The following is a 24176-nucleotide window of genomic DNA, read 5'->3' on the forward strand; positions in this document are numbered from 1 at the left end:
GCGGAGTGCACACGTTGAGCAAGAGGGGGCCTTGAGCCGTCATTGGCATCAGCATCCGGGCCGTCAACCCGCCTCTGCCACGCTTTTGCCGGTTACTTTAGTTAAACTCAATTCTTACCAGCAGTGCCAACGGACATCATTGGGGTGCAGAGGAACTCAGCAACGGCGGGGCGAACTCTCGCTTGGCTTCCATGTGATGCGGGGTGTTTCGTGATGTGGGGTGGGGTATTCTTAATTACGGAACTTCCATCATAAAATTCGGGCACGACAATCGAGTCGAACCTCTGCCCTTTGGCCCCTGCAGGCTGACTCATCGAGCCTGTGGCCTGGCGCTGAAGGTTTTTTCGAGTCCCGACTCACCCCGCTTGGCTATTTGCGCGTTTCTTTCATCAATTTGCACACCCGCCGGCATCGAGAATCTTCCCCATCGCCAGTATCCCAATCCTTGGCTTATTCTCACCAATGGCATAACACCCCTTTTCCGTCAAGGGAATCGCTTTTCTCAGACATTGAACGTTGTTCAAGATTGCGAAACAATTGACAGCAGCCCCGACTGGGTCCCTAGCGGAGCATCGTCCAAGACAGCGGTCGGGGACAACAGGCCCCGCTGCCACTGTTTGACGCTGCTCACTTCACCATCATTGTTTCCCACATCACGACTTACCTACTTACATGACGGACGCCAATCACACCCTGTCCACCTATCACCATAACGCCAGTACCTACAATGTCATCCGCACCCACCATCAGGGCCGGCGGGGGCTCCGGCAAGGCCAAACCCAAGCGAAAGCCGAACGCCATCCGCCGCATCATGGACCACGAGCAACGCGTCCGGGAGAAGTCTGTAGCGTCGTCCTCACCGATAAACTCCCCTGCTGCCGCAACAGCACCCGCCCGCTCGGTGTGCAAGAATCCTCAGTGCGACAAGTCGGACGTCCGTGACGGAGCCTGCCAGAACTGCGGCCGTGTCGTGTGGGAGAGTAACATCGTGGCCGAAGTAACCTTTGGAGAGAGTGCCAATGGCGCTGCCGTTGTTCACGGTAGTTATCTGGCCGCCGACCAAGGAGGTATTCGCCCCACGGCTGGCGGACTTGCTTTTCGGCGTGTGGCTGGCGCCGGTGCGAGTGAAGCCCGCGAGCGAAGTCTCAGGGAGGCCAAGCAGCTCATGAACCAGTTCGGCCATCAGCTCCAGATTGCACCTGTGATAGCCGAGAAAGCCTTCCAGGTCTACAAGTTCGCCTCTAACAGCAACTTCATCCAGGGTCGCCGCAAGAACACGGTGGCCGCCGTTTGCGTTTATGCTGTGTGTCGGAAGGAGGACAACAACAGGGTCATGCTGATCGACTTGGCCGACATCATCAAGACCGACGTCTTCCTGCTCGGCCGCAGTTACAAAGACTTGCTTACCGCTCTGCCCGACATGAAAGATGGCACCAAGCCCATCATCATCGAGGACCTCATCTATCGCTTCGCCACCAAACTGGAGTTCCTCCACGACACCAATAAAGTGGCGCTCTCGGCCATCCGCATCGCCCAACGCATGCGCCACGACAACATCACACATGGCCGCCGGCCTGCTGGTATCTGTGGTGCCGCCTTGATCATGGCTGCTCGGGCACACAACTTCCGCCGCACCGTCAGAGAAGTGGTTTACATCGCCAAGGTCACCATGACCACTTTGCAGGAGCGTATGGAAGAGTTCGCAAATGTACCTTCGGCGCAGATGACAATCCGCGATTTCCACGAGGCCAAAGCTCTCCCAGAGACTTCACATGATCCCCCGTTTGTCTACAAGCAGTCAAAGGAGTGGCAGGAAAAGCATGGCAAGAAGGTTCGAAAGCGGAAGGTAACAGCCAGCGGGGACAGCAGCCAACCCTGCGACGAGTTGGAGCCGCAAGGCTCTGCAAAGCGGCGAAAAACAACGGAAACAGAAACCCAAGTCCCCTCCGTTCCTATCGACCCAGCACTCGAAACCGGGGGTGCGTCCGCCGAGACCTCGGCTCCGCCCGCTTCCCTGACACCTCAGACAGCAGACACGCCCGCTCCTGGTGTCGATAAGGATGGCTTTGCCGTCCCCTACCGCAAACCTACCCAGGAAGATCTGTCGATCGCCAATGCCGCAACGGCGGAGGTTGACGGCCAGCTCGAGGACCTGGCAGACGAATTCGGCGATTCCGAGGAAGATGAGCCCGAGGAACTAGACCCAAACAGCGAAATGGCCATGGCCGCGGCACAAGGCATTCAGGTACCTGGCATGGAGAACATGAGGATCAAGCCGAGGGAGCCCGTTCCTGCCCCGGAAAACGACAACCAAGCCAACCCTAACGGCGACGAGGCGAGCAGCCAGAAGCCGGAGAAGCCGACCTTGCGGATCGATGAAGAATGGGAACTTGACGAGAATAACCTTGAGCAGGAGATGCAAGGTCATCTTAACGACCCCGCCATGATTGGCGCTTCTGCCCTTGTCACGAGGGATATTGAGCAGCGAAGAGAACAAATAGCCACGGTTCCCGCGAACCCGACGCCGGCTCCTGCTCCACCCAAGGCAAATACCGACGACGCCTCGGCCGAAAACAGCACCGAGCCGGCCACCCAACCCGTCACCAACGGGACCACCCCTGGGCCCACACAGTCCAACGTCTCGGACGATCCCATCATCCACGAAGATGAGTTCAAAGACGACCCAGAAGTTATGTTTTGCAAGCTCTCAGAGAGGGACGTGCTGCTCAAGGAAATGATCTGGGCCAACCACAACAAGGACTACATGCGCAAGGTGCAGCAGAAAATCTTCGAGGCCAAAGTGCTACAAAACAACCCGCCAAAGCCAAAGCGCAGCCGGGCCCGGAAGCCGCGCATCGGCGAGGGCCAGGCATCGCCCGCCGGCTCCGCCACCGAGGCCGCCCAAAACATGCTCCGCGCACGGGCTATCAGCACCAAACTCGACTACTCGCGCATGGGCAACCTGTTCGAGTTCTCCAAGACGGGCCCCGGCAGCACGTACGGCGGCGCCAGCTCGGTGGGCAGCCGCAGCGCGCTCCCCAGTAGCGCCGGGAGCGACGCCGGCAGCGACGAGGAGGACGCCAACGGGGCCCAGACTCCGACACCGGCTGCCGCCGCCGCCATGACCCCGCAGGAGAGGGCCGCCAAGGCGCTTGCTCCTCCCGAGGAAGAGGAAGAGGAGGAGGAGGAAGACGGAAATGAGTTTGGTGGCGAGGAGGGCTTCCAAGGGGAGGAGGACGCGTACGAGGAGGAGGATTTCGATCCGTTTGGCGACAATAACGGTGGTGATGACTTTGAGGAGTGAGGGACTGGGCTTGACTAGACGGGTGTATGCTATGTTATGTACGAGCGGTCTGTCTTTGTGTGTGTGTGTGTGTGACGTTAGGGTTTTGGGGCGGTTTGCGTTTTCTTTCCGATACCCAACGTGTATGAGACCGTGTTAGTTAGAGTTAGGCGTGGGCGACCATAGGAGAGATGTGATCCCCGTCGTCGCCGGTTTGGCACGTCACCGAAGCGGTGAAGCGGATAATAGTTGTGAGAATCGCTTGTTGTTTATGGGATGCATTTTGTCTGGTTGGCCCTCGGGGGAGGGGCGGGGAGGGAAGCCGCGTGAACTCTTTGAGGCGCATGTACAACATACAAGTCGAGCCGGCGGTCAAGGGCAGGTGCAGACGAGATCCCCCCCAAGATAGCAGATACACACGTTAAATAGCATTCGCAACTAAACCTGAATATTTATTTCCGGGGTGCATCACGAATTGTCGCATCCCTGGGATTCTGGGCCCACCCATGCGTCGGGACACCGAAACACGATCGGCAGGTCTCGAAATACGACCTTCCCCAGCCGAGCGTTTCTTCCCTCCTTCCTCAGCCGTCCAAAGGCTTGTTTGTCTTGCCAAGATGTCTTAGCTGAGCGGAGCATGTATCACCTGCCGTTGCTGAGACCGAACGGTGGTCGTTGTACAGCATAGTCGTTTTAAGCTTCCGCTAGCATCGGCATGAACCTGGACTTGTTCTTGGAATGGCAAACCAAGACACTTTTGGCCGGCTCGTCTCGGGATTGCCCTTGGACATGGAGGCGAGAGATAGTTTCCGCATCGATCTCTCATATTTTCTATCCACCCCGCCCTCGCGCACCCGGATGAGGGATAGAGTGAACGGCCGAGTCTGGTTTTGAACAATCCGGTATGTGTGGGTTGGTTTCGTGGTTGCTTATCCTATCCTACGTGATTATTCCCGCGCCTTCGACCCGTGAGTGAGTGTTGATGCTGACTGTGTCGAGTAGACTGCTGCGCTCCCGACTCCGGGCGCGGCGAGGGTTCTTGGTCCGCGCCTGGAGTAATCCCCCTGCTAGTACTCGGCTGTTTGGTTAGTAAAATGGGTGTAGCATGTAGCTGAGAGGGAAAATTGTGACTGATTTGGCTATAACGGACGAGCGAGTGATTGGATGTCTGGTTACTGATAGCATTCAGTCGTTCCGGCCCGGCATCGGCATGCCCGGACCGGCCGGCCCGGTCGAGAATTGGGTGCTCGTCCCTGATGTTTTCTATTCTCAGTTCTCTAGTGCATACTAGCAAGATATCTCGCCCACCCCTCGGCCATCACAAACATACATTTGACCATTACATGTAAGCCGACGCGGTGTCAAGGATACGTTAAAATAGACTCGATTCTTTCCCTTGTCCGAAAACCTCCGAATGGTCCGAAAGCCGGGCCCACCTGCGGACCAGATAAGTGGGGCCGACTGGCGCCTTTTCCCGATTTGGCCTTTTGCTCAGGACGTCCGCCGTCTTGCGTTTGTCGACTCCATGTTAAACAAACTGAAGGTCACAAGTGGCACGAGGAAGAGTATGTATATGTATCGAGTCCCTCCTCAAGGGTCGAGATCCGATGCTCCGGGCTGAGATACACCAACTATGGCCAATGAGGGTCCGCAATGCAAGGGAGAACAACCTTCGGGGCAATTGGGGAAAATCCGCCCCCGCCCCTCACCGGAAACCAAGCAGCCGCCATTGTCCCGGGCCCTCATGATCACCTACGTAGTCGGGTGTATAAAACTGCAATGCCCCAGCCAGGCCGAGGACGATATGATCGTCTTCACTTTAAACTGCTATCGTCATTCAATATCGGGCCCCGTCATGATAGTCTTATCACAAGATACAGTCTTTTAGGCTCAACAGAGGGGCACCCACACACCTCCCCCCCAATCATACCAGAGTTACCTTCGGAGTCGTATCGTGCATGGACGCGGCAAACCTACCGGTTCGGAGTCCGGCAGCTTTCTGCGCCCGCTGAACCTTCCTTCCTTATCAGGCACCCCACATATCCCCGATCTATGTAAGTCCCACTGCACCCCGAACATTGATAGAATAATCTTTCCACCTGTCGATCGCTCCTGCCTCCCTCTCACCAGGCATCTCAACCAAAAAGTTCCATCTGGCCCCCAAAAAACCGCCCCCAAACCGGCCCCCAAAACCAGGTAACACCATCCGCCTCGCCGCCTCCAGCGCGTATCATCATCTCCAACATGGCAACCACCACCACCACAACCACAACCACAACCACACCACTCTACCCGCCCCATCCTCATCCAAACCCCAACAAAGCCAAACCCGCCACACACCCACAGCTCCCGTTCCCACCAGCCTCGATCCCACCGCCCCCCCTGTCAACCCTCCTCGCCCACCTCCCCCAGGGCGGCGGCGGCGGCGGCGGCGCCCTCCTCCCCTCGCCCACATCCCTGCGCCTGCCCACCACCTGGCGCTGCGGCACGTGTGGGACCCTGCACAGCGTGCCCGAACTCATGGCCACGGCCCCCACCGCCACCGCTGGCAGGTCTGACTCCGGCTCCGGCTCCGACACGGACGACGAGGATAGGGACAGGGACAGGGAGACGGGGGGAGGGGTGGTGCGCTGCGTCTGCCGCCGGCCGGCGCTGCAGGCTGTGTATGACCAGCTCGGCGAGCTGTACCTCTTTTGGCGGGATGATCCGGCTGTGGCTGATTTGAGCGTGCCGCGCATGGCGGAGGAGGCGCGCTGGCGGGTGAGGACGGCGGGCGGGGATGGGTGGTGGGTTGGTGGTGCTGGTGGTGTGTAGTGGAGGTTGGGGGTGTAGGCAGGGGTGTGGTTCCAGTAGTAACGGATTTCGTTAACTATCTGATGAGTCGGAGGTGGCTTCTTGGAGATGTGGGATATGTGGGATATGTGGGACATTCAGTATTGGGATTTTCAATTGGGACTCAGGGGGTTGGGCCGGATTGGAAGGGGTTCGTCGCATGGCTGGGACTGGTTGCATTTCGATACCCGGCACTCCTTACCACTGGGTGATGAAATATGGGATTTTGGGCACACTGGAGTTGGGGAAAGGTTTCAAGGCGGAGAATGGAAACAATTTGGTGTGTGGTATCAAGCACCAGCTACTGCTGATGAGAACATCTATTCCTCTCGGCTCGAGCTGGCTGTATAATCAAGCCCATGGAATACTCATTTGCCGGCTTGCTTCCTTTTCTCCGTTCTTTCCTCCGTGTTCAGGGCTCTACATTATTTCGAACGACTCTGCTGAGAGGATGCTTGCGTACCCATGGAATAGTTGAATGTGATGACTGAACTTGAAGGAGGCCCAGATGTCAACCCTTTGACAGTTGATTACTCCTCTCGCTTTTATCAACTACCATTCCCAAGTCGTGCCTTGAACATGGTCCAAGCAAACTCTCGCGTTCGACGTGTTATGGGTTTTGATGGTATCCAAAGCATTACTCTAAGATCACATTAAGCACTAATGCATTACATCTAATTCAAACGCAATTCACACCCAAAAGTGACTGTTTCCAACAACCCTAGCGCCTAACAATGCACCCCCCCCCCCCATCTCCCTTGAACCCCCTACGCCTCACCATCATCCGGCAGCCCCGGCACCGGCTCGGGCGCCTGCAACCAGCCGGCATAACTCGCGGCCACCAAGCCCCTGAACCACAGGTCCGCCATCTTGCGATAACCCACATCGTTCGGGTGCGTATCATCCGCCAGGTCCTCCGCCGTCGGCCCCGCGGCGCCATGCATATCGACCAACACGACCCTCCGCCCCTCCTCCTCCCGCAACCGCCTCGCCAGCTCCACATACTGCTCATTAATCACCCTCACTCTCTCCTCCGCCTCCAGATTCTTATTCACCAACAGCGTGCTCAGCACCACCACGGCCCGCGGCGACGCCCCCCACAGATCCCTCAACAACCTCTCCATACGCTCCCCGGCACGCTCAACATCCCAGTCCTGGGTGGCATCATTCGTCCCGGCATTGACCAGCACGGCATTCGGCCTGAGATGCGGCACGCACCCCGGCGCCATCGCCTTGTCGCGCACCTGGCTGATGCGGAACCCGGGCCACCCCTCCACGTCGCGGTCGACCATGTCGCCGGCCTGCCGCGTGCCGACCATGTTGACCTTGTTCCCCGGCCCGTCGACGAGCAGCTGGCGCAGCACGCTGCGGTAGCCGTTGCCGTCGGACGAGGCCGTGCCGTACGTGATGGAGGCGCCGAGCGGCATGATGCGCAGCGGGACGCCGCCGCCGAGGGGCTGGGTGAGGGTCAGGTTGAGGCTGATGTTGATGCTGCTGCCGATGGTGATGTCGATGTCGGTGGTGGTGGTTGCTGTGGTGGAGGTGGAGGTGGTGAAGGTCGGTGCCCCGTGGACGACGGCGAGCGGGGCGGCGAGCGCTGGGGTTTGGGGGTTGCGGGGTTGGTTTGACTGACTCGCTGAGTTGGGGGAGGAGGGATGGGTTAGTACATACCTAGAACGAGGGTGCTAAGAGGGGCAACCATGGTGGGCGACGTGCTTGGTGGTGTTTCGTCGGGTTGGGAAGGGTGAGAGGGAAAGGGCCCCGTGGGGTGAGCTGCGGGAGTCTGTGATGATGTATATATGAGCTACTGGTCTGGTCATGTTTTCTTCCGCAGCGGTGTGATGTGACATATGACCAGGGAACAGTCGGCTGGCCTGGTCAAATTTCAGCTAATATTCCTTCCCGGACCTTCTTTGTTTAGCCTTCCTTGGGTCCAACGGAGACTTCCTTGGGTCCAACGGACAAACGTGGACGCCCGGCTGAGACATTGTCGAGAGTCTAGGGCGGTGGTGGTCACTGGGATTTCCATTTTGGGAAAGGGAACCTGAGAGCGGCGCAAGGGAAACGGGCGTGGAGGATGCAAGCAGCCGGCAACGCCTCAGTGAGGGATGCGCTAGGCCGCAAGCAGGGGGGTTATGGACGTTGGGAAGGATTGACAGGCTCGACACGGCATGGTTCCGGCAGATGGGATCACTGATCTGCAACAGCTGGGGTGTCTGGGGCGCTCCCTGGGTGCTGGCCGACCCGACCAGCTGGAGGTGCCAGACTGCCGTGCCGCAAACCTCGGCCGGAGCATGGCCAGAAACGATCCTTCCAGTGCAAAAAAGGAATGAAAAAATAAAAATGCGTTGGGGGCCAACTTGCCAGACATGATTCCGGTTCCGTTTGGGGCTCGATGCATGCGGTCAGCGGGCACAACATGGCGGAGTGGAAATTATGTCGATGCGTGATCTGCAGAGGAGTGGTGGGTGACGTGCGTTGGGGTTGAGCGGAATGTGAGGTTCTGCTGTCGTGGCGCTGTATTCGTTTTGGTCTTCTGACATCTCCTCGGCAGTTGCCATCCGACAGGCCTGGCCCTAAAAGTGGGTTGCTGGGTGTCACGACCCCTTCGCAGCTTAGCGCAGATCCTGTCTTGGCATTAATTAAGCATTTGCATCTGTCGGAACAGGGCCGCATCTTTGAGTGGCACCCCTCTGCCGCCGACTTGGCCTCCTTGGCCACGTTCTTGTGGGACGTGGGCCCACGAAGAAAACCGACATGCGTCATTGGACCGTCATCTCTATATTGATGCGGGAAGGGCTCGTTTGGGTTTTGTGTCATGTTGAACGACCTTCTCCGCGACCGTGACCCACCTGGGTTGTTTGCTTGCGCCGCAGAGGGGCAAAAATAACCGAAAGCTTGTGTGGGCATGGAATGTCAGACATGGGGTCAGACAGACATGGGTAACCAGCAGCAAAAATGAAAAAAGAAAGTTGAGACTCGGATACCGGGAGTCGAACCCGGGGCTGTTGAGAGAGCAGTCACTGCTAAGGCAGTGAGAGTCAACGATGTTACCGCTACACCATACCCGATGGAGTCGAGTGTGGTTCCGACCAATTGTTGGTTGCCATTTCGGAATGCATTACTATAAGGGTGGCGATAAGCGCCGCTTCTGAAGCGGGCAAAGCAAAGCTACCTTGATATTGGGCCTAAGGCGACGAGTAGCATCTATACTAAGGGTTAAGCTCTCGTCGTTGAAAATTAGTAATAATCCATTTACTATTAGCTAATCTTATAGGAATAATGACTATATCATTATTGTACCTTTCCCTAAACGTCTATGGAGGCGATTTCGAAGCTCGACGAGCGACAGCCAAAAGCGAGCAAAATCACGTGAACAGAGAAAAGGGTTAGGGTTGCATAATTCGAGGAAATCAGTCACTTGCTCAGCTGGACCCACACACACCACACGCCGCGGCACAGACGCCTCACGACCACCTGCAGACTGCCCTTACGCGCCGGTTGGCTCAGCTGCTTCCATTTCAAGTTCTTCATGAGACAGCCACTACCGCTTGGAAAGTCTCAATTGGCCGCCTCGGTGGATTGCAGCCTGGAGGCTGGACGCTTGTGAAAATGGCGCATTAGGCTTGGGAGCTTTGGGGGTTTTAGGGGGCTTTGGGGGTCTCCAGGGAATAATAGCCCCGTGGCCCCTCGCCGGTCTCTTCAGAAGTTCAGAGGTCCAAATTCATCTCCCACAATGAGGTTACGCGTGGCTCTGGACTACCCCCCTTAGCCAAATATCTACGGATTGCTGTGTACCACAGTGCCATATTTTCTGCCGGCCTCTCCCCTGTGACCCATGCGGTTGTTTCCTGCCGTCACACAAAGACGCTCACACGCCCCAGTGCACCGTGGATTGTGTAGCAGTCCTCATCTAAGGGTACCTGTCGGACTACCAAATGGACACTTCTTTGCCCGCTCCCGCGCAGGGGGGAGTGAGAAGATCCCGGAGCGACAACAGCGGTGCACGGTCGAGTAAGTTTCCGGGGCCCGGGTTGTTTCGATGCTTGACAAGATGAATGCCGGCGGCGTTACTGATTGAGAGAAAGGGCGGACGTGTGCAGCCGCCAGTCAATCATATGCCAAGATAGTTCGCGACTTCTGCGGGCTTCCTACTGGCGTTGGGCAGCGTCATGAAAGACTCGCCCATTTCCTCTCGCCGCTCTTGAACTTCAACACTGCTCAGTACCCGGACTTCCAACCCCGGGGGACAGCCTTCCTAGTCAGATATCGGTTTCAGTCGGTCACCGCGTCTCCAGAGAACAACCTACAAAGGTCCCAACCATCCTCGCGTGCCGCGGTACCCAGCATAGCCACCCCAGCGTGGGGACTTTCAGATCCCAAGTTCTTCGACGACGAGGAATCATATCTCCAGCAGGAAATTCCATCCGAGGCAGACTCACCAGGGTTGTTGCTCTTTCTCCGTGGGTATCCGTCGCCAAACTGGGTTGGCACCATAGGGGGTACGCACCTGGCGGACCCCGAGATGTTCAGCCGCTGGTTCGATTTCCGGTCCATGGACAGCAGTGTGCACAGTTTTTCTCAGTCGTCGCTTCCTTCCCTGAGCTGGAACCTGATAGAGCTTCCCATCACCACCCTTGGATCGTTGGACTCGATGATATCTCTACCAACCCAGGACCACCTCGACGATGCCCGCAGAGAGTGGGCTGCCGGCCTACGGTCTTACCACACCAAACTGGGCGTTCACGTCCCTGCCGTTGGAACCTCGCTAATTCGAGGCATCCAGCTCTTTGATGAATTTCACTACGCGGTGGAGCAGAGGATCACCATCTGCATGCGGCCCGCCGAGGGGCGTAAGGGCTGGGTCGGTAAGTCCACATGGATACCTTCACTTGCTGTGCAGGGAGGCACCTTTCCCTATCGAGACATATTTGAAGCTCACCATGCACTGTTTGCCAGTTTTCATTTGGGCAGATGCGACCGCCGACCTTTTCGAAACTCTCCTCACTGGGCCCTGGTCATCCGTCCGGGATAGCTTCAAACCGAAGAAGAAGTTCTTTCATCCCATATTCCGATATAGACCCAACGACGGTCTGCTAGCACACTCCATGTCCCGCAATGAGCCGGAGAACAACAACGAAGCGCCTCCGAGTGCTTCGCAGCTCCACACCGGCTACGGCCGCTCCCTGCGGACAGAGTCGATGGCCCAGGACCCTTTCTACGCCCTCAACGAGGTATTCACCCTGGCCGCAGCGTCGCAGAAGCAGCTCCTGGACCTGGCCGAGCACAAACTAGACCAGTACAACGCGCAGCTCGACGAGAAGGACTCGGATCCGCTGCCCAACCTGAGGTACATGAAGCAGGTCCTCCTCCAGCACACCCGCAAGATCCGGGCCGCCCGCAACGCCATCCAGAGCGCCAAGCCGCCGAAGTGGCCCAAGGCGGCGGGCGAGGTCAGCCGGCGGACCCGGAGCCTGGTCGAGCGGGATTTTGCCCACCTCGAAGGGCACGCGCAGGCGCTCAACACGCGGTGCCAGGAGATCATCACGAACCTCATGAACGGCATGTCCATCATGGAGTCGAAAAAGGTTCTGCACCAGGCGGCGCGTGTCGAGAAGTTGACGTTCCTGGCTCTGATCTTTGTCCCGCTGTCCTTCACCACTTCGTTCTTCGGCATGAACGTGCAGGGCCTCGACGGCGTCCCCATGTGGTCGTGGTTTGCGGCGACGGTGCCGCTCATGGCTCTGACGCTGTTCGTCTTCTTTTACGACGTGGTTGGGTTCTGGAACCGCTGCACTGCTAGAGTGCGTGGGTGGGTTCAGCGCCTGCTCATGAACTGAGTCATGAAGCCATGTTTAGGTTAAGCTACTTTGCCTTAAATAGTTAGATATTGCAGCATGGGTGGCCGAGGAAACGGATTGGGACCGTTTGGGACCGTTTGGAATACACACGAAGCTCATTATTTTCTGTCCCTTCGTGGCAAATTTATCTTCTACGCTTTTTTTGTTTATTTCTCTTTCTTCTCAGTCGGAAGGCTTTTGACTCATTGGGACAGGTGGTGTCCTGTGGAGGGACCGAGGCGTGATTCAATGGGCAACCATCAACTAGAGGATTCACATAATGAGAAGCATTCACGTTTTTATTTACGCCTTAGACCACATTCCACGGCTTGATTTATCAGATGAGGGGCTTCTTACGGAGGTTATTCGTCGAGGGAAGTTACGCGGTGACGTCTGACCCAATGCTCCCCGCCCTTCTTATATCGTTCAACCATGTCTGTCCATCTTTTCGAATTTTCCTCGTCCCGATCAAGTGACACAATCGGAGTGACGAGAGTTAAGCCCATCGCTGAACCGCTCCCAATCTCCCAATTGCGATTTTTAACGAGACCAAAATATTACCAAGTCGTCATAATCGGCTTCTGACAGCTCATCGATCGTCCGCCCATCACCCGGAACAAGCTCTCGGTAAAGACGAAAGGCCTCTTGATGCCGCTCCTCGGCCTGTTCCTCTTTTCCCATGGCACGCAACATCTGCTCCTGCTTGTATGTCGTCCTGGCTAGCTCGTTCTTGTAATACGGGCGGCTGGAGAATATGTCAAGACATAGCTTGATCATTTTTCTGGAACACAGATTCATTAGAGGCAATCTCATCGGCCCACACCAAACGCTGGCGGGGAGGTAGTGTTTATTGCCATACTCAGCTTCCGGGAAGTTGCCCAGCCGTATGTAGTGGTCTGCTAGCCGATGGGACACATCCCCAACTCGGTGATGCTTATCACCCAAGGTGGCTCGGTACTGCTTTAAACACCGAATGTGAAAGGCGAACCCCTGTTCTAGGGAGCCCATACTTGTGTACACATTTCCGAGTGCGTACATCATCTTTCCGGTCCTACGCATAGTCCCGTCAGCATCATGTGCATATGGTTTGGCTCAGGCAGAGGAGGCAGAGGAGGCAGAGGGGGCAGTGGGGGGCAGGGACAAGGGGGGAGGGGGGGGGGGGGGTGGGCCTCACTTGAATGACCTGGTGTCGTCAACGCCGTATTCCCTCTCGTGAACTTCGAGAATCCCCAGGAGTACCCGCTCGGCTTCATCATAATTCTTCTGCATCCAGTACATGAAGCCAAGATTTGGAACCGGCCAGTTTAGCATCGTTTCGTCATAGTCGTCGAGCTCTTGAAACAGGCTAACCGACTTGTTGAAGTGCTCAATCGCCTCATCTATCATGTTGTTCATGGCGTATGCGACACCCGCCTCGTTGTAGATGCAGGCGACTTCGTACCGGTACTTGCCCTCCTCGAGACCAGACTCTAGCTGTGACGACTCGGAGTCGTCAAGCCATCTTCGGTACCGTGCCAAGCAGTCTTCCGGGTCGTTGGTTTCCATGCTAGCCGTGGCGTGGTTGAGATTGGCTCGTCGGAGCATGTAGGTCCTCTCGGGCGTCTTCATGTCTGCTGCGCGCGCGTACAGCAGCTCGGTCAACCTGAAATACTCCTTTGCCTCTTGCGGGTTCCCTCTCTCAAACCAGTACCTGTAGCAAGCCCCGTTGTCAGCCCCGAAACCGCGCCGCACAGGGCTTGCTTGAAGGGGAAGATGGGCTACTGAGTAGTGGAGGTACTTACCATCCTGCGTCGTTGAGCAATTTGGCGCTGATATCCGGGTTCCGGCAGACCTCGGTCTCGGGCCGATAGGTCTCTTCGAGTGCGATTTTCAACCTGGTGACGCTAGGGAAATATGTTTTGCAGTCCGTGTACCTCGCGCTGTTGAAACGATCGACCAGCTCGCCGAAAGGCCAAACGAGAGACACGGCACGGATAGTGAATTCCAGCATGTCGAGGTACCGCGTCTTAGTCATGTGGCCTCGTGCTACATCCTGGACGATGCGGTGCAACCGTATCTGCTCCCCTACCTCATTTTCCTCCTGCTTCTTCTTCCCTTCCTGTTTCTCGTCTTCCCTCTCGTTGGTGTTGTGATTGATGAGGGACGACATAACTAGCTGCGCTCGCGCCTTGCAGTAATCCAAAAAGGTAGCGGGAAAGTCGCTGATGGTGAATTTCCCAAGCGGCTCGGTAAGGATTCTCACTGGGACCCTGTCGGGATCCAGGAACGAGAGCATCTCCAGTAAGCTGAGGCTTGCTGCCGACAGGCCACCAAGGCCAATGTTGGTAAAGGCCGAGAAAATTTGGGCCGACTGCGACCCGCCTTTGCCCACCTTCTCGACGCCGTTCTCCTTCAGGAGGCGGAGGAGGTCCTCGTACGAAAAGAGCCGCTCTCGGTCCATGATGCCGGGGATTTGATCGACGAGGAGAGGAAAGTGACCCAGCCTGTCGACGATCTCGCCGACGAACTCTGCTTGCGTCGCCTGGGAAGCCCGGGAATCTAGTGCCTCGATGAAGCCAACTGCCTCTGTCTTTGTGAAAGGCTCTAGGTCAATGCCTTCCTTGGTCGTGAAGGGCTGCGACTTGGCAGCTCCGTCCCGGCTTGTGAGCAGCACCGAACCGATGCCCGTGCTGGGCCAAAAGTCTTCCAGGACCTCGACCTTGTCCACGTTGTCGAAGATCAGAAGCCACGACGCCTCGTTCGATGGCTGTTGTACCGTGTCGTGCGACCGGACGGGGTTCGAGAGCCACCCCTTGACCTGATGGCAACAGTCCTGCAGGTCTTGTGCCGCGTCCTGGTCAACCAGCCCAAGGCTGACGGCGATATGGGCGAACTCTTGTGTGAGAATGTTCTTGTCGTCGGCTGCAACCCAAAACACGGCGTCAAATCTGTCCCTCCGAGAGTAGGCATACTCGACGGCGATTTGCGTCTTCCCAACGCCACCCAGCCCACACAAGGCGAAGAATTTGAGGTTATTATATTCCATGCCCTCAGCGCCTGGGCCACCATCCGGGAGCAGGACCTCGTCGATCGTTTGGAGGATTTCCCCCCTCCCGAAGAACTTGGGGTTTTTCTGATAGGCCCCCATGGTGAAGCATGGCAGTGTTAGGTCCTTCTTCACGGGGTCGAACGGGGGGTAAACTATCTCAAAGGATGCCTCCGTTGCTGACCCCTTCGCGGCTTCGCGGCTGTCCATGGGAGTCCTCAGACTTGAGTTCTGGGGTGACGGATTGGCGTCTGGGGGCTGCAGCAGTCTATTACCGCGCCCAACCGCCCCTTGGAGGCTCTGGCTTCGCAGCGTCAAGAGCTCTAGCCCAGCAAGAGCGCTTCCTATGAGGGGGATTAGCCTTGATTCTCTCGGGGGGTCTAGCAACAGCGGGACGCGGGTGCTATCGATTCTTACCGCCACGCGGTTCCTCCTCGGGCGCCTGGGCGTTGGCGATAATTTCCTTGACCGAGCTACACACAGCGTGATACAGGGGCTCGGCTGGCGGGACCCTACAAAGCTCATGGTGTGCGCAGTCCCTCTCGATGAGCTTTTCTGCGGGGAACCCAATCTTGCAGAGTTTCATAGGCACGATCTAGCATTGGAAAAGATAACAGTTAGACTCGCGAGCTTTTGGGATCTTGTAGGGATTTTGTTTCAACTCACAATTGCGCGAGAGGGTGTGCGAGTCGCCAGTCTCGTCAGGACCCTCGCAAACACGTTTCCGTAGATTTCAGATGGTCTGGTTTCGTAGCACGAGAGTATTGGCACATCAAGCCCTGTACTCTCAAAGTCCCGGCTCAGCTTGGCGAGGAGATCATTGTCTTGAGCAGGTCTGAGAGCACTTTCCCGAAGGCCTTTTTTCTGTGCTGACCGGAGGATCCGTTCGACGAGGTTCTTTTCCGAGCCCACGCCATCAGGAACGTGAGGCGTCCCAAGGAATAACACGCCTTTGGTGACTTCGAGAATGTGGCGGTGCTCGAAGAACCGCTCTTTCAGAATGCAGACTGCCTACCAGATGAGACGTCAGCAATGAAAGGGAGGCATTCCGAGTTTGAGAGCCCCCTGGCATGTTCTGCCAGCGGGACCAGAGCACTTTTACCTTTTTCCAGATCACCCCGCCCAGGCTGTGGCAGATGAAAAATACGGGATGTTTCTGAGACTGCAGATCGTTCAAGAAGAGTGAGTACAAGCATAGCGTGGTCAGTCCCGAGGGGGGTCTGCGCAGAAACGTACTTCATCATTCCGTGAAACAAGCGTTTGGAGACATTCCAACAGCCCGTCACCCCGCGCAATTACCTGCTGAAGGACTGTAGTCTCCGACGGTTTGCGTCTCTCGGAAGATTTGCGCTTCTCTGAGGATATGGGAATGGTGTAGTCGTAGGCTAGAAGCTGGACTCGCCCACCGCAATCCACGGCGAGTTCTTGGAGCCATTTCTTGCTGTCATGAACCCAATCATCGGGCTTCAGTGTACCAACTCCTTGAATAACTACGATACTGTTTGGGATGGGTGAGCGACACGGGATGGAAGGCTGGCAAGGAGGGTGCGGGCAGGCAACCAACCTAGCTTGTCGTTCGTTGATAGGAAGGGGTACGGGCGGATAGAGCGGTCTCAACGTCGCAGCGTTGGCCATGGTTCACGGACTTGGAGCCACAACCTTCAGGCTCTGTCATTCCAACTCAGCAAGTCACGGTGACGTGGTTCTGAGCTTCATCGACTACGGCACGATGGCAGGATACAACGTTGGGCGAAATTGACGCCAACCGGAAGATCCAGCACGAGGCACAGCTTGATCTCGTACCTTGGTGGGAGAAGCGAACAAGGGAGAGGCGCCATCGTGGACACACGGGCAACATTGGGGCAACTAGCCGAGAGTCCGCCGTTCCGCCGAGGAAACAGATGGTGCCTCCAACTTGAAGGTCGAAGAAGTTCCGTGCATGAACATGCACACTGTATGGGGGTCATCTGCTCTCGGTGACCTGTCGATTAGGAAATGGGACGACAGCCCGACTACATGTATCGTGCCCCCCCGCTTCCCGTCCACTGCCATGTGCAAGATGCCACGTCTTGCTACGAATGTATACGAAGACTTTATAACCAACCAAATAGCTGATGTAACACAGCAGGCTGTACGAAGACCAAAAGAGCCACCGTTTTGCCCAACCCCGTGGCCCTTTATTTCACCATTGGGGAAGGGCGCCGTGCCTTGACTCGGTTAGCAGAATGATCGGGCCGAAGGTTTGACAGCCCGATTCGATGTGTGCCGTGGAAGGTGCAGTACGAGCGGAAGCGAGATTGGGAGAGTTGTCACGAATGGACAAGGGACTTTGGTACTTTCAAAGCCGTTCATGCTTTCTTTGATACCTCACGGGGGCTCGACCTGGATACCACGACCTGGTTTCGCCCTACATGAGCCAGCCATTTGTGTATAGGGTTGCACACTCTCCTCTGGCAAAGGCGCGGAGATCACAAACCATTTGTCCTCGTTTGCACTCGTGGACAGCGCGCTTGGGGACGACCCGGCCGCGTGGGGGTCTTGGGTCACACCAACACACGACGGGCAGCCAGGCTGCCAGCCCAGTGCCCGGGGATCAACAAAGAGAAAAAGCCACAGATGGGTCGGGCATTGTGAAATTACACACAGACACCACACGAGCTAATTTCCACCCCTCTTATGGGCTGCCGACAGGACTTGGCTCCCTCACTCATGCATACTGCAGCGCCGCACGAGCAAGCACAACCAATCAGGCTCTCGCACAGAAGTGCACCCCCCCCGTTTCCACGAGCCGTGACAATTACGAGCACCCACATCATGACCGAGGATCACCTGTGTGTCTTAGCTGCGCTCTTAGTGTGCAGCAGGCGGGGGTTCGGCATGTGGTGCATGCATGTTGTGAGATGAGGGACGAGCAAGGCTACCGGCAGTTATGAATAAGTGCTTCGACCCTCTTCCCATCCGACTTGAACTCTGCTCATATGCCCGGTCAATACCTACTTAGCCTGACAGATAACGACAAGCACCTCTCAAAAACTCCGCATCAAAAAGAATAAGCTCTCCCGTTGTTTATCGTGTAAGCCGTTGCCCCTGCGTTCGAGAGTCTGGTATCTATCTGCATAGGTACCCAATAATAACTGGTTACTGAAAAAGTGTACAAACAGTTACACACTTTCGCCATGCCTCACGAGACCGCCCATTCTCGCAAAGAGCCCGTTGAGACTCGGTCTCGGCCGTGGCTGGCTCATTGGACACCAATCCAAGCGAAGGCAGGCCAAATGCCCGCCAAGGAGGATGTTTCCACTGGCGAAGTCGAAGGTTTCAAAGCGGGCCAGCGAGTACTCCTGGGCGGCGTTGCAGGAAACTTTGACACTGTCTTGTATGATACAAAGGACGCCAAATGAATTCTGAGCGTTCTTGTGCAGTGTCTGAACCTTCGGTTCTTGGAAGGGGAGGGGATGAAGGGTTGAGGGGCTTCTTCTACCTACACATACGAGATTCCAAACGTACTCGAAACATCTATTATTACTGTCTTCGCATTTAAGTGTGTGATTATGGTTCGAGCGAACGGAGTAGTGTCATCCGAAGAGAGAGGAAATGTCATTTCTGATTTCGCCTATCCACTACCTGGGCAATGACTCGCTCCGAGAATAACTTGTGGCGCCATCGATGCCCGCAGCATCACTGTCCTAGTCCTCATAATACACAAATGCTCGAACCTCAATGCTCTCGCGGGGCAAGTCATCGGCCGAAGCCAGGGAGTTCGGAAACGAAGTATGGGGAACTCCTGTTGCATGTCAGCAGTTTGTCCCGTGGCGATGCCGCCCGCGCTCTCCGCTTGACTGATGGGTAGGCACTCACCCAACATACTGCCGCCAGTCTCGGAGACTTCACCCTGCAAGAATACCCAAGCTTCGTTGGGCATTTGGTCACGGACGTAGTACCATTTCTGGTTCTGGTTCCAGTGCATCTGGTACGTCTCGATGTAGCTGTCCCTCCTCACCGTGTCACGAGCCTGTAGCTCGCTAGTATCGACAGACCTAGGGTCGCAGAGAGCGAGAGGCCAGTCCCGGATGGGCCCACGGAGGGGTTTCCACACACTGTCGAGCAGCGGTTAGTCCTTGCCAGCCCAGTCATCATTGTGGTTTTGGAGGGAACGAACTTTACGGACTGGTACCGGCCCACCCTGAGACGGTCGGCTTCAGTTGGGTTCAGCGTGTCCAGCATCTCTTCCATGTAGGTTGGTGTCGTGTCTGGAATGGAATGCCTTCCTGTCAGCCGGGACTGGGGTCGAGTTTGCGTCTGGTTGAGGGACAAAGTGTAACTTACCAACATGCGCGATGGATGAGGGTTGCTTGTGTGAATAGAACTTTCCCGTGCTTAGGGGAAATTGGGCTTCGCGTTTCCGAACCTTGGACCTGGTCAATGCTATGATAGAATGCGACGCTCAGTACGGTCAACCCACGATGTAATCGTAAATCTGAACACGGCTTGCCCTCAGAGTCGTCTTGAGCGCGTCCCCGACGTTGCGCAAGTAGACATCCCTGACCTTTGCATCGTCGTCAAAGTCGGCCGGTTCCATGCCATGATCGAGAGGAAGAAGGCAGAACCCGTTCTCGGCATAGGTGAATTGACTCTCGCGGCCCCGGATATCCTCGATCACTACTGGCTTGTCTGCTACAGATGCATTGGATTTGACCGCAGGGGGTTCGGGTACATAATCCAGGACAAATGGTTTCTCCGTCTTCCAGAGCTCGCTGCGCTCAAGGAAGTAGATGGATGATTCGACAGCCGTCATTGAAGCTCAGGTGGTTCGTTGTCGTCGTCGTCGTTGATGTGCGTGTGCTTGGGTAACTCGAAGACTTCGGGGCACGATTAATGCTACAAGGGTGGACAGTATGTTGGCTGTTTGTCCTCGTGTTGCCCTCGTGCCACTGGCACTGCCTGGCCTGATTTCATCATTTTCATGTCGACTTGGAAAGGCAACCCCGACCCCGCGCACACGCATCTCCGGCTGCATCGATTCTGTCTTGGTACTACAGGACCCCCACGAAGGACAAAAGTCATGGTGTGGGTGGAACCTGCAGAGTGACAGTATCGCAAGGCTGTCGGGAAAAGACCACTCGGGAGACAAGATCTCATTTGGGCCGCGACAGAATAACATGTGTCATATCAATAAGCCATACTCACGTGCATCTACCACGAGATACCTATTGACTTTTCCATGTTCGATGGATGTCCCTGCAAGGCCTGTCACCTTCGCGGGCCCAAGTTGTGGTGCCAGATGGCGGTCGTTGGACGAAAACAGCAACACGTAAAATAAACGTGCTTGAAAGGCTGGCTGGGTGAGCAAGACACGCCGAGTGCTGGGGTTGGACAAGGACGAAATTCTCGGGCAATGCATGCTGGGATGGGCTGAGATTTGCTTTTCTGGGCGCGGGATCGTACGACCGGTGAGCGAGATAGTGTGGTTACACAACTTAGCGCTCCCGTCTGTTGCTTCCCCTCCCCCCCCCAAACCTAAAGAGAAGGGACCGGACAGAGAAGGAAAGAGCAATTACCTACCCAGGCAACGCCACCGCAACAAAGAATTCTTTCTATGACTAAGCGTTGATCTGGGCCTGGGAAACTCAGGTACGAACTGCCGAGCTCCATACAGGTACTACGGTCTACAGGCAATCCGCCAACCTGCCTGGTCCTCTGCTGCGGAGACCCACCCCGAGACCGACCTCAACATCAAGAAATGAGGTTGAGACGGCCCCTCCTCTGGTTTCGCGTCATTGCCATCGTTATTTTGCTGATCATAGCTAGACGGCCCCTTCTCAAGCTGCAGAACCTGCCAAACTGGTTGCGCACTCGCTTCTTCTCCGGAACCCCAGACCACGCCCGCTTCAACCACGGCACCATGACGACAATCACCGCCCCGGACATCGTTCGCCTCTCGGCGTCTGAGCTCCAACACCTTCTCAGTACCGAGAAGCTGACGAGCGTCGACCTCGTGAAGGCTTCATTGGCTCAAATTGATCGCCACAACAGGAAAGGCCTCACCCTCCAAGCTGTCATATCCGTCGCGCCCGACGACATTGTGTTGGAGAGGGCGGCGATGCTTGATGCCGAGCGTGCCCGTGGAAGAGTTCGCGGTCCGTTCCATGGAATACCCATTCTTCTCAAGGTTAGTGAGTCCAAAGTGCGCCGATGTTGCCCGATTGTGACCAGAGCTGACCGCACGCACTGTTTGGTGTTTTGGTACACAGGATGTTGTGAAAACGCACTCCGACCTGGGCATGCCCACAACACTTGGAAACTTTGCTTTCCTTAACGCGAAGGCAAATGACAGCGCCGTCGTTGTGGACAAGGTCTGTCGTGCTATGTTCCAACTTGCTCGTTGATGTGACTGGTTGCTGACAAAAAACGGCTCAGTTGTTGGAAAAGGGCTTGATCATCATTGGCAAGACAAATCTTAATGCACGAACCTCCCTACCTCATATTCTGCACATGAAACTTACTAACGCCGCGTACAGGAGCTCTCAAGCTGGAAGTAAGTTGAGTTCCTAGTCAAGCTTACTTGAAGCGACGCCCCCTGCTTACTCGAACCAGAGCGATGGGGTCAACCAACGGCTGGTCTGCGGTTGGTGGGCAGACCACCTCTGCCTACGTCGAAGGCGGCGTGAAACGAGAGGATGGCGTAATGGGCCACAACGTATGTTGGACAGTCGACATGATTTTACGGGGCTGCGACCTTGGTGCTAACCAACCGTAACTTTTCTTAGAATCCATGTGGAGCCTCCACGGGCTCTGCGGTCGGCGTCTCAGCTGGATTCGCCCCCATCGCTCTCGGAACCGAGGTTGACGGCTCGCTTGTACAGCCATCGGCAAGAGCTGGCCTCTACGCCCTCAAGCCAACCATCGGATCCACTGAGCTCAAGGGCATCTTCGCCGTATCTGAAGACTTCGATGCTCTCGGCGGAATGGCGAAGTCGGTCATCGACCTTGCCCACCTCACGGAGCTCGTCCTTACCAAGGAGGAGAGAGAAAAGCTACCGGCCGATGGTTACCTGTCCTTCCTCAAGAAGAGCTTTGCTGGACTCCGCGTTGGATTCGTGGACCCGGAGGTCTGGAGGTGGCCGGAAAACGTCCAACGCCAACACGGCAACTCACTAGAGCAGCTCGCAAGTCATCCGAACCCTGGCATGTTGCAATCGGTAAAATACTAACAGCAAAGCAGAGGTCTGGCTACACAACAGTCATGGAACGCTTGAAGAGCCATGGTGGCACCGTCACCTATCCAATTTTACTTCCAGCGGCGTCCGAGTTTATGCTCGACGGCCAGCCCGCGACACTCACAGCCATCAGTATAGTACAATCTTTTATATGTCATCATTTGGCGAGAAAGAGAAAACTGACCAAGTTACCAGGACACGTTTTCCGGGAGAATGTGGAGAGCTATTTCAACTCGCTGAGTTCGTCCGCAGTCAGAACGCTACCAGAACTCATTCAATTCAATAACGAAAATAGCGACAAGGAGCTCCCACCTGGTAAGCGAACCAAGTCGATATGCTGGTGCCAGGTTTCTAACTATCCACCCAAGACTTCCCTGAACAAGGCCGCCTGATCGACACCCTAGAGAACGTAATCGATCGCCAAACTTTCGAGAAGGCCATAAATGTGTGCCGCACCACCGGCCGCGACCAAGGCGTTGATAAGGCGCTGAGCGAGCACGACCTGGACCTTGTTGCGCTCCCGATGGACTCGCCGGCCCCGAGAATTGCAGCGGCCGCAGGTAGGATCCATTATTAATACCACAGAATCAGACAGCATATTGCAGAACATTCGTACTAACGGAGTTATTACGTAGGATATCCCATTGCCACGGTGCCACTCGGAACCCTCGACCACAACGGTCGGCCGTTCGGCCTTGCTATCATCGCAAAGGGGGGTCGTGAAGACTTGCTGTTCGCCTTTATGAGCGCATTCGAGGCCGTGTATCCGCCACGGCCTGTCCCTCGTCAACTGACCGCCTGACTCGCCGGTGGAGCTATTCTCCGCCGTCTCATGAGGTGGTCATTGCTGTGATCAATCCCGGCTTGGTTGGGTACCTCTGCCTACGCCGCAAGACAGTGTTTTCCCAAGCATAGTAGATTAGTGGACAACGTAGACGGGATCCTTCATCGAGAGTATCATGGCAGGACTGGGTTAATGAAGCCTGCAGCTTCATTACTCGAGAAAAGGAGAGATTGTGGGCGTCGCAAAAGCAATGAATTGCATCTCAAAGCCACCGAGCCATAACCACCCATCTCCAAGGCGATCCATCGAGCTCGTGCTTATCCCTTGACCCCCGTAGCATAGTCATGTGTTCCGGCCCTAGTTCCGTTTCCACCTCTTTGTCGGCTATTTCAGCAAACCCCATCTGCCGGTACCACTTCCCATTCCACGGCACGTCTCTAAATGTCGTGAGGGAAATCGCCCTGAAACCACGAGTTTCGGACTGCGCAATCGCATGCGCTAGCAGCTCCCGCCCAACGCCTTGTCTCTGGTCCGTGGCGCGCACGCATATCATCGCGATAAAGGCCACACCGTCTAGCAGCCTGAGGGCGACGAACCCTTTGATCCGCTCGGCGGCGGCCTCCGGGTCCCCTGTGGCGCCGCCGTCGGCGCTGTCCTCGACTGCGATCACGACCTCAAAGGTCTGAAGCAGCGCGAGTGGCAGCGGCGGGAGACTGCACTCGGCGGCGGCTAGCTCGGGGATCTGAGCGAAAGTGGAGATGGCGGATTGGTGAATCGTGCCGAGGAGGGGGAGGTCGGATTCTGTCGCGGGGCGGAGACGGAAGGGCATTCTCGATGGGTTGGAGGCTTTGGTGGGCTGGACTTGTTAGATCGAACAGCATGTAAAAGGGACAGGTAAGATACTTGTTGTATAGAACGGTGGATATGCACCAGGGTAACGCCATGATGCTGTTGGGGAAGAAACAGTAGGAGTGGTGTGCAAGGCTAGCTAGGTATATATAGAGGGGAACTGCCATACACTCGTGACCGGTAGCCGAATACGTGGTTCTGCATGAACTTGTTGCCGCATACAGCGCGTGGGTTAGGTTTCCGTGGGGGTTAATTTAGGTCTACTCCAACATAAGGTTGCCCATGCCGTTCCACGTAACAAGGGGGTTTTCTCACAACGGTGTAAATAAAGCGCCCAGTTTCGAAC

The 24176-nt window shown here is 56.1% G+C and overlaps 8 protein-coding genes and 1 non-coding gene across 9 annotated transcripts; 4 read left to right on the forward strand and 5 right to left on the reverse strand.

The window, feature by feature from the left end:
* Positions 1-399: 399 nt before the first annotated feature.
* On the forward strand, positions 400-3775 carry B0H64DRAFT_361887 (Brf1-like TBP-binding domain-containing protein). The gene is made up of 2 exons (XM_062801750.1): positions 400-1688; positions 1941-3775. Exons 1-2 carry the CDS (start codon positions 728-730, stop codon positions 3302-3304), a joined length of 2325 nt encoding a protein of 774 aa, XP_062657939.1. The 5' UTR covers positions 400-727; the 3' UTR covers positions 3305-3775.
* A 1752-nt stretch (positions 3776-5527) lies between these two features.
* On the forward strand, positions 5528-6097 carry B0H64DRAFT_443504 (uncharacterized protein; the record flags this gene model as incomplete). Its single annotated transcript, XM_062806714.1, has 1 exon — positions 5528-6097. The coding sequence occupies one exon, from the start codon at positions 5528-5530 to the stop codon at positions 6095-6097; it is 570 nt and encodes a 189-aa protein (XP_062657940.1).
* A 694-nt stretch (positions 6098-6791) lies between these two features.
* Positions 6792-8727, reverse strand: B0H64DRAFT_400677 (carbohydrate esterase family 3 protein). Its single transcript, XM_062804086.1, has 3 exons — positions 8480-8727; positions 7787-7898; positions 6792-7712 (listed from the first exon to the last, which is right to left on the reverse strand). The coding sequence occupies exons 1-3, from the start codon at positions 8534-8536 to the stop codon at positions 6883-6885; spliced, it is 999 nt and encodes a 332-aa protein (XP_062657941.1). The 5' UTR covers positions 8537-8727; the 3' UTR covers positions 6792-6882.
* A 366-nt stretch (positions 8728-9093) lies between these two features.
* Positions 9094-9186, reverse strand: B0H64DRAFT_t111. Its single transcript has one exon. It is a non-coding gene; the product is annotated as a tRNA-Glu (tRNA).
* A 784-nt stretch (positions 9187-9970) lies between these two features.
* B0H64DRAFT_433593 (uncharacterized protein) lies at positions 9971-12195 on the forward strand. Its single transcript, XM_062806056.1, has 3 exons — positions 9971-10129; positions 10204-10983; positions 11075-12195. Exons 1-3 carry the CDS (start codon positions 10054-10056, stop codon positions 11953-11955), a joined length of 1737 nt encoding a protein of 578 aa, XP_062657942.1. The 5' UTR covers positions 9971-10053; the 3' UTR covers positions 11956-12195.
* Positions 12196-12245: 50 nt separating this feature from the next.
* On the reverse strand, positions 12246-16932 carry B0H64DRAFT_400682 (tetratricopeptide repeat domain-containing protein). Its single transcript, XM_062804087.1, has 9 exons — positions 16545-16932; positions 16217-16478; positions 16083-16142; positions 15647-15991; positions 15398-15575; positions 13737-15324; positions 13130-13645; positions 12815-13006; positions 12246-12736 (listed from the first exon to the last, which is right to left on the reverse strand). The coding sequence occupies exons 1-9, from the start codon at positions 16613-16615 to the stop codon at positions 12496-12498; spliced, it is 3453 nt and encodes a 1150-aa protein (XP_062657943.1). The 5' UTR covers positions 16616-16932; the 3' UTR covers positions 12246-12495.
* A 1734-nt stretch (positions 16933-18666) lies between these two features.
* B0H64DRAFT_375220 (uncharacterized protein) lies at positions 18667-19775 on the reverse strand (the record flags this gene model as incomplete). The annotated part of the gene is made up of 5 exons (XM_062802397.1): positions 18667-18764; positions 18839-19077; positions 19140-19230; positions 19307-19388; positions 19443-19775. 5 exons carry the CDS (start codon positions 19773-19775, stop codon positions 18667-18669), a joined length of 843 nt encoding a protein of 280 aa, XP_062657944.1.
* Positions 19776-20508: 733 nt separating this feature from the next.
* B0H64DRAFT_400694 (amidase signature domain-containing protein) lies at positions 20509-23270 on the forward strand. The gene is made up of 11 exons (XM_062804088.1): positions 20509-20725; positions 20789-21149; positions 21232-21333; positions 21398-21442; positions 21499-21515; positions 21575-21677; positions 21748-22146; positions 22203-22329; positions 22393-22512; positions 22566-22757; positions 22833-23270. The coding sequence occupies exons 1-11, from the start codon at positions 20721-20723 to the stop codon at positions 22997-22999; spliced, it is 1638 nt and encodes a 545-aa protein (XP_062657945.1). The 5' UTR covers positions 20509-20720; the 3' UTR covers positions 23000-23270.
* Positions 22917-24018, reverse strand: B0H64DRAFT_187917 (acyl-CoA N-acyltransferase). Its single transcript, XM_062799009.1, has one exon. It carries the CDS (start codon positions 23808-23810, stop codon positions 23244-23246), a length of 567 nt encoding a protein of 188 aa, XP_062657946.1. The 5' UTR covers positions 23811-24018; the 3' UTR covers positions 22917-23243.
* Positions 24019-24176: the final 158 nt, after the last annotated feature.

Source organism: Chaetomium fimeti (assembly GCF_033439085.1).
Source record: "Chaetomium fimeti strain CBS 168.71 chromosome Unknown B0H64scaffold_5, whole genome shotgun sequence".
Classification (NCBI taxonomy): Eukaryota; Fungi; Ascomycota; class Sordariomycetes; order Sordariales; family Chaetomiaceae; genus Chaetomium; species Chaetomium fimeti.

Excerpts from the sequence above, each read along its gene's own strand:
- B0H64DRAFT_361887 (XM_062801750.1), top strand. The coding sequence starts at position 728 with ATGTCATCCGCACCCACCATCAGGGCCGGCGGGGGCTCCGGCAAGGCC. Across the intron at positions 1,689-1,940 it reads CATGACCACTTTGCAGGAGC|TCCCCTCCGTTCCTATCGAC; the intron begins GTATGGAAGAGT and ends CAGAAACCCAAG.
- B0H64DRAFT_400677 (XM_062804086.1), bottom strand. The coding sequence starts at position 8,536 with ATGTTGTGCCCGCTGACCGCATGCATCGAGCCCCAAACGGAACCGGAA. Across the intron at positions 7,899-8,479 it reads CGGAACCGGAATCATGTCTG|ACTCCCGCAGCTCACCCCAC; the intron begins GCAAGTTGGCCC and ends ACATCATCACAG. Across the intron at positions 7,713-7,786 it reads TCTTAGCACCCTCGTTCTAG|CGCTCGCCGCCCCGCTCGCC; the intron begins GTATGTACTAAC and ends CCCAAACCCCAG.
- B0H64DRAFT_433593 (XM_062806056.1), top strand. The coding sequence starts at position 10,054 with ATGGACACTTCTTTGCCCGCTCCCGCGCAGGGGGGAGTGAGAAGATCC. Across the intron at positions 10,130-10,203 it reads CAACAGCGGTGCACGGTCGA|GGCGGACGTGTGCAGCCGCC; the intron begins GTAAGTTTCCGG and ends ATTGAGAGAAAG. Across the intron at positions 10,984-11,074 it reads GGGGCGTAAGGGCTGGGTCG|TTTTCATTTGGGCAGATGCG; the intron begins GTAAGTCCACAT and ends ACTGTTTGCCAG.
- B0H64DRAFT_400682 (XM_062804087.1), bottom strand. The coding sequence starts at position 16,615 with ATGGCCAACGCTGCGACGTTGAGACCGCTCTATCCGCCCGTACCCCTT. Across the intron at positions 16,479-16,544 it reads ATCAACGAACGACAAGCTAG|TATCGTAGTTATTCAAGGAG; the intron begins GTTGGTTGCCTG and ends CATCCCAAACAG. Across the intron at positions 15,325-15,397 it reads CGAGGAGGAACCGCGTGGCG|GAAGCGCTCTTGCTGGGCTA; the intron begins GTAAGAATCGAT and ends TCCCCCTCATAG.
- B0H64DRAFT_400694 (XM_062804088.1), top strand. Across the intron at positions 21,150-21,231 it reads GAATACCCATTCTTCTCAAG|GATGTTGTGAAAACGCACTC; the intron begins GTTAGTGAGTCC and ends TTTGGTACACAG. Across the intron at positions 22,147-22,202 it reads GCAACTCACTAGAGCAGCTC|AGGTCTGGCTACACAACAGT; the intron begins GCAAGTCATCCG and ends ACAGCAAAGCAG.
- B0H64DRAFT_187917 (XM_062799009.1), bottom strand. The coding sequence starts at position 23,810 with ATGCCCTTCCGTCTCCGCCCCGCGACAGAATCCGACCTCCCCCTCCTC.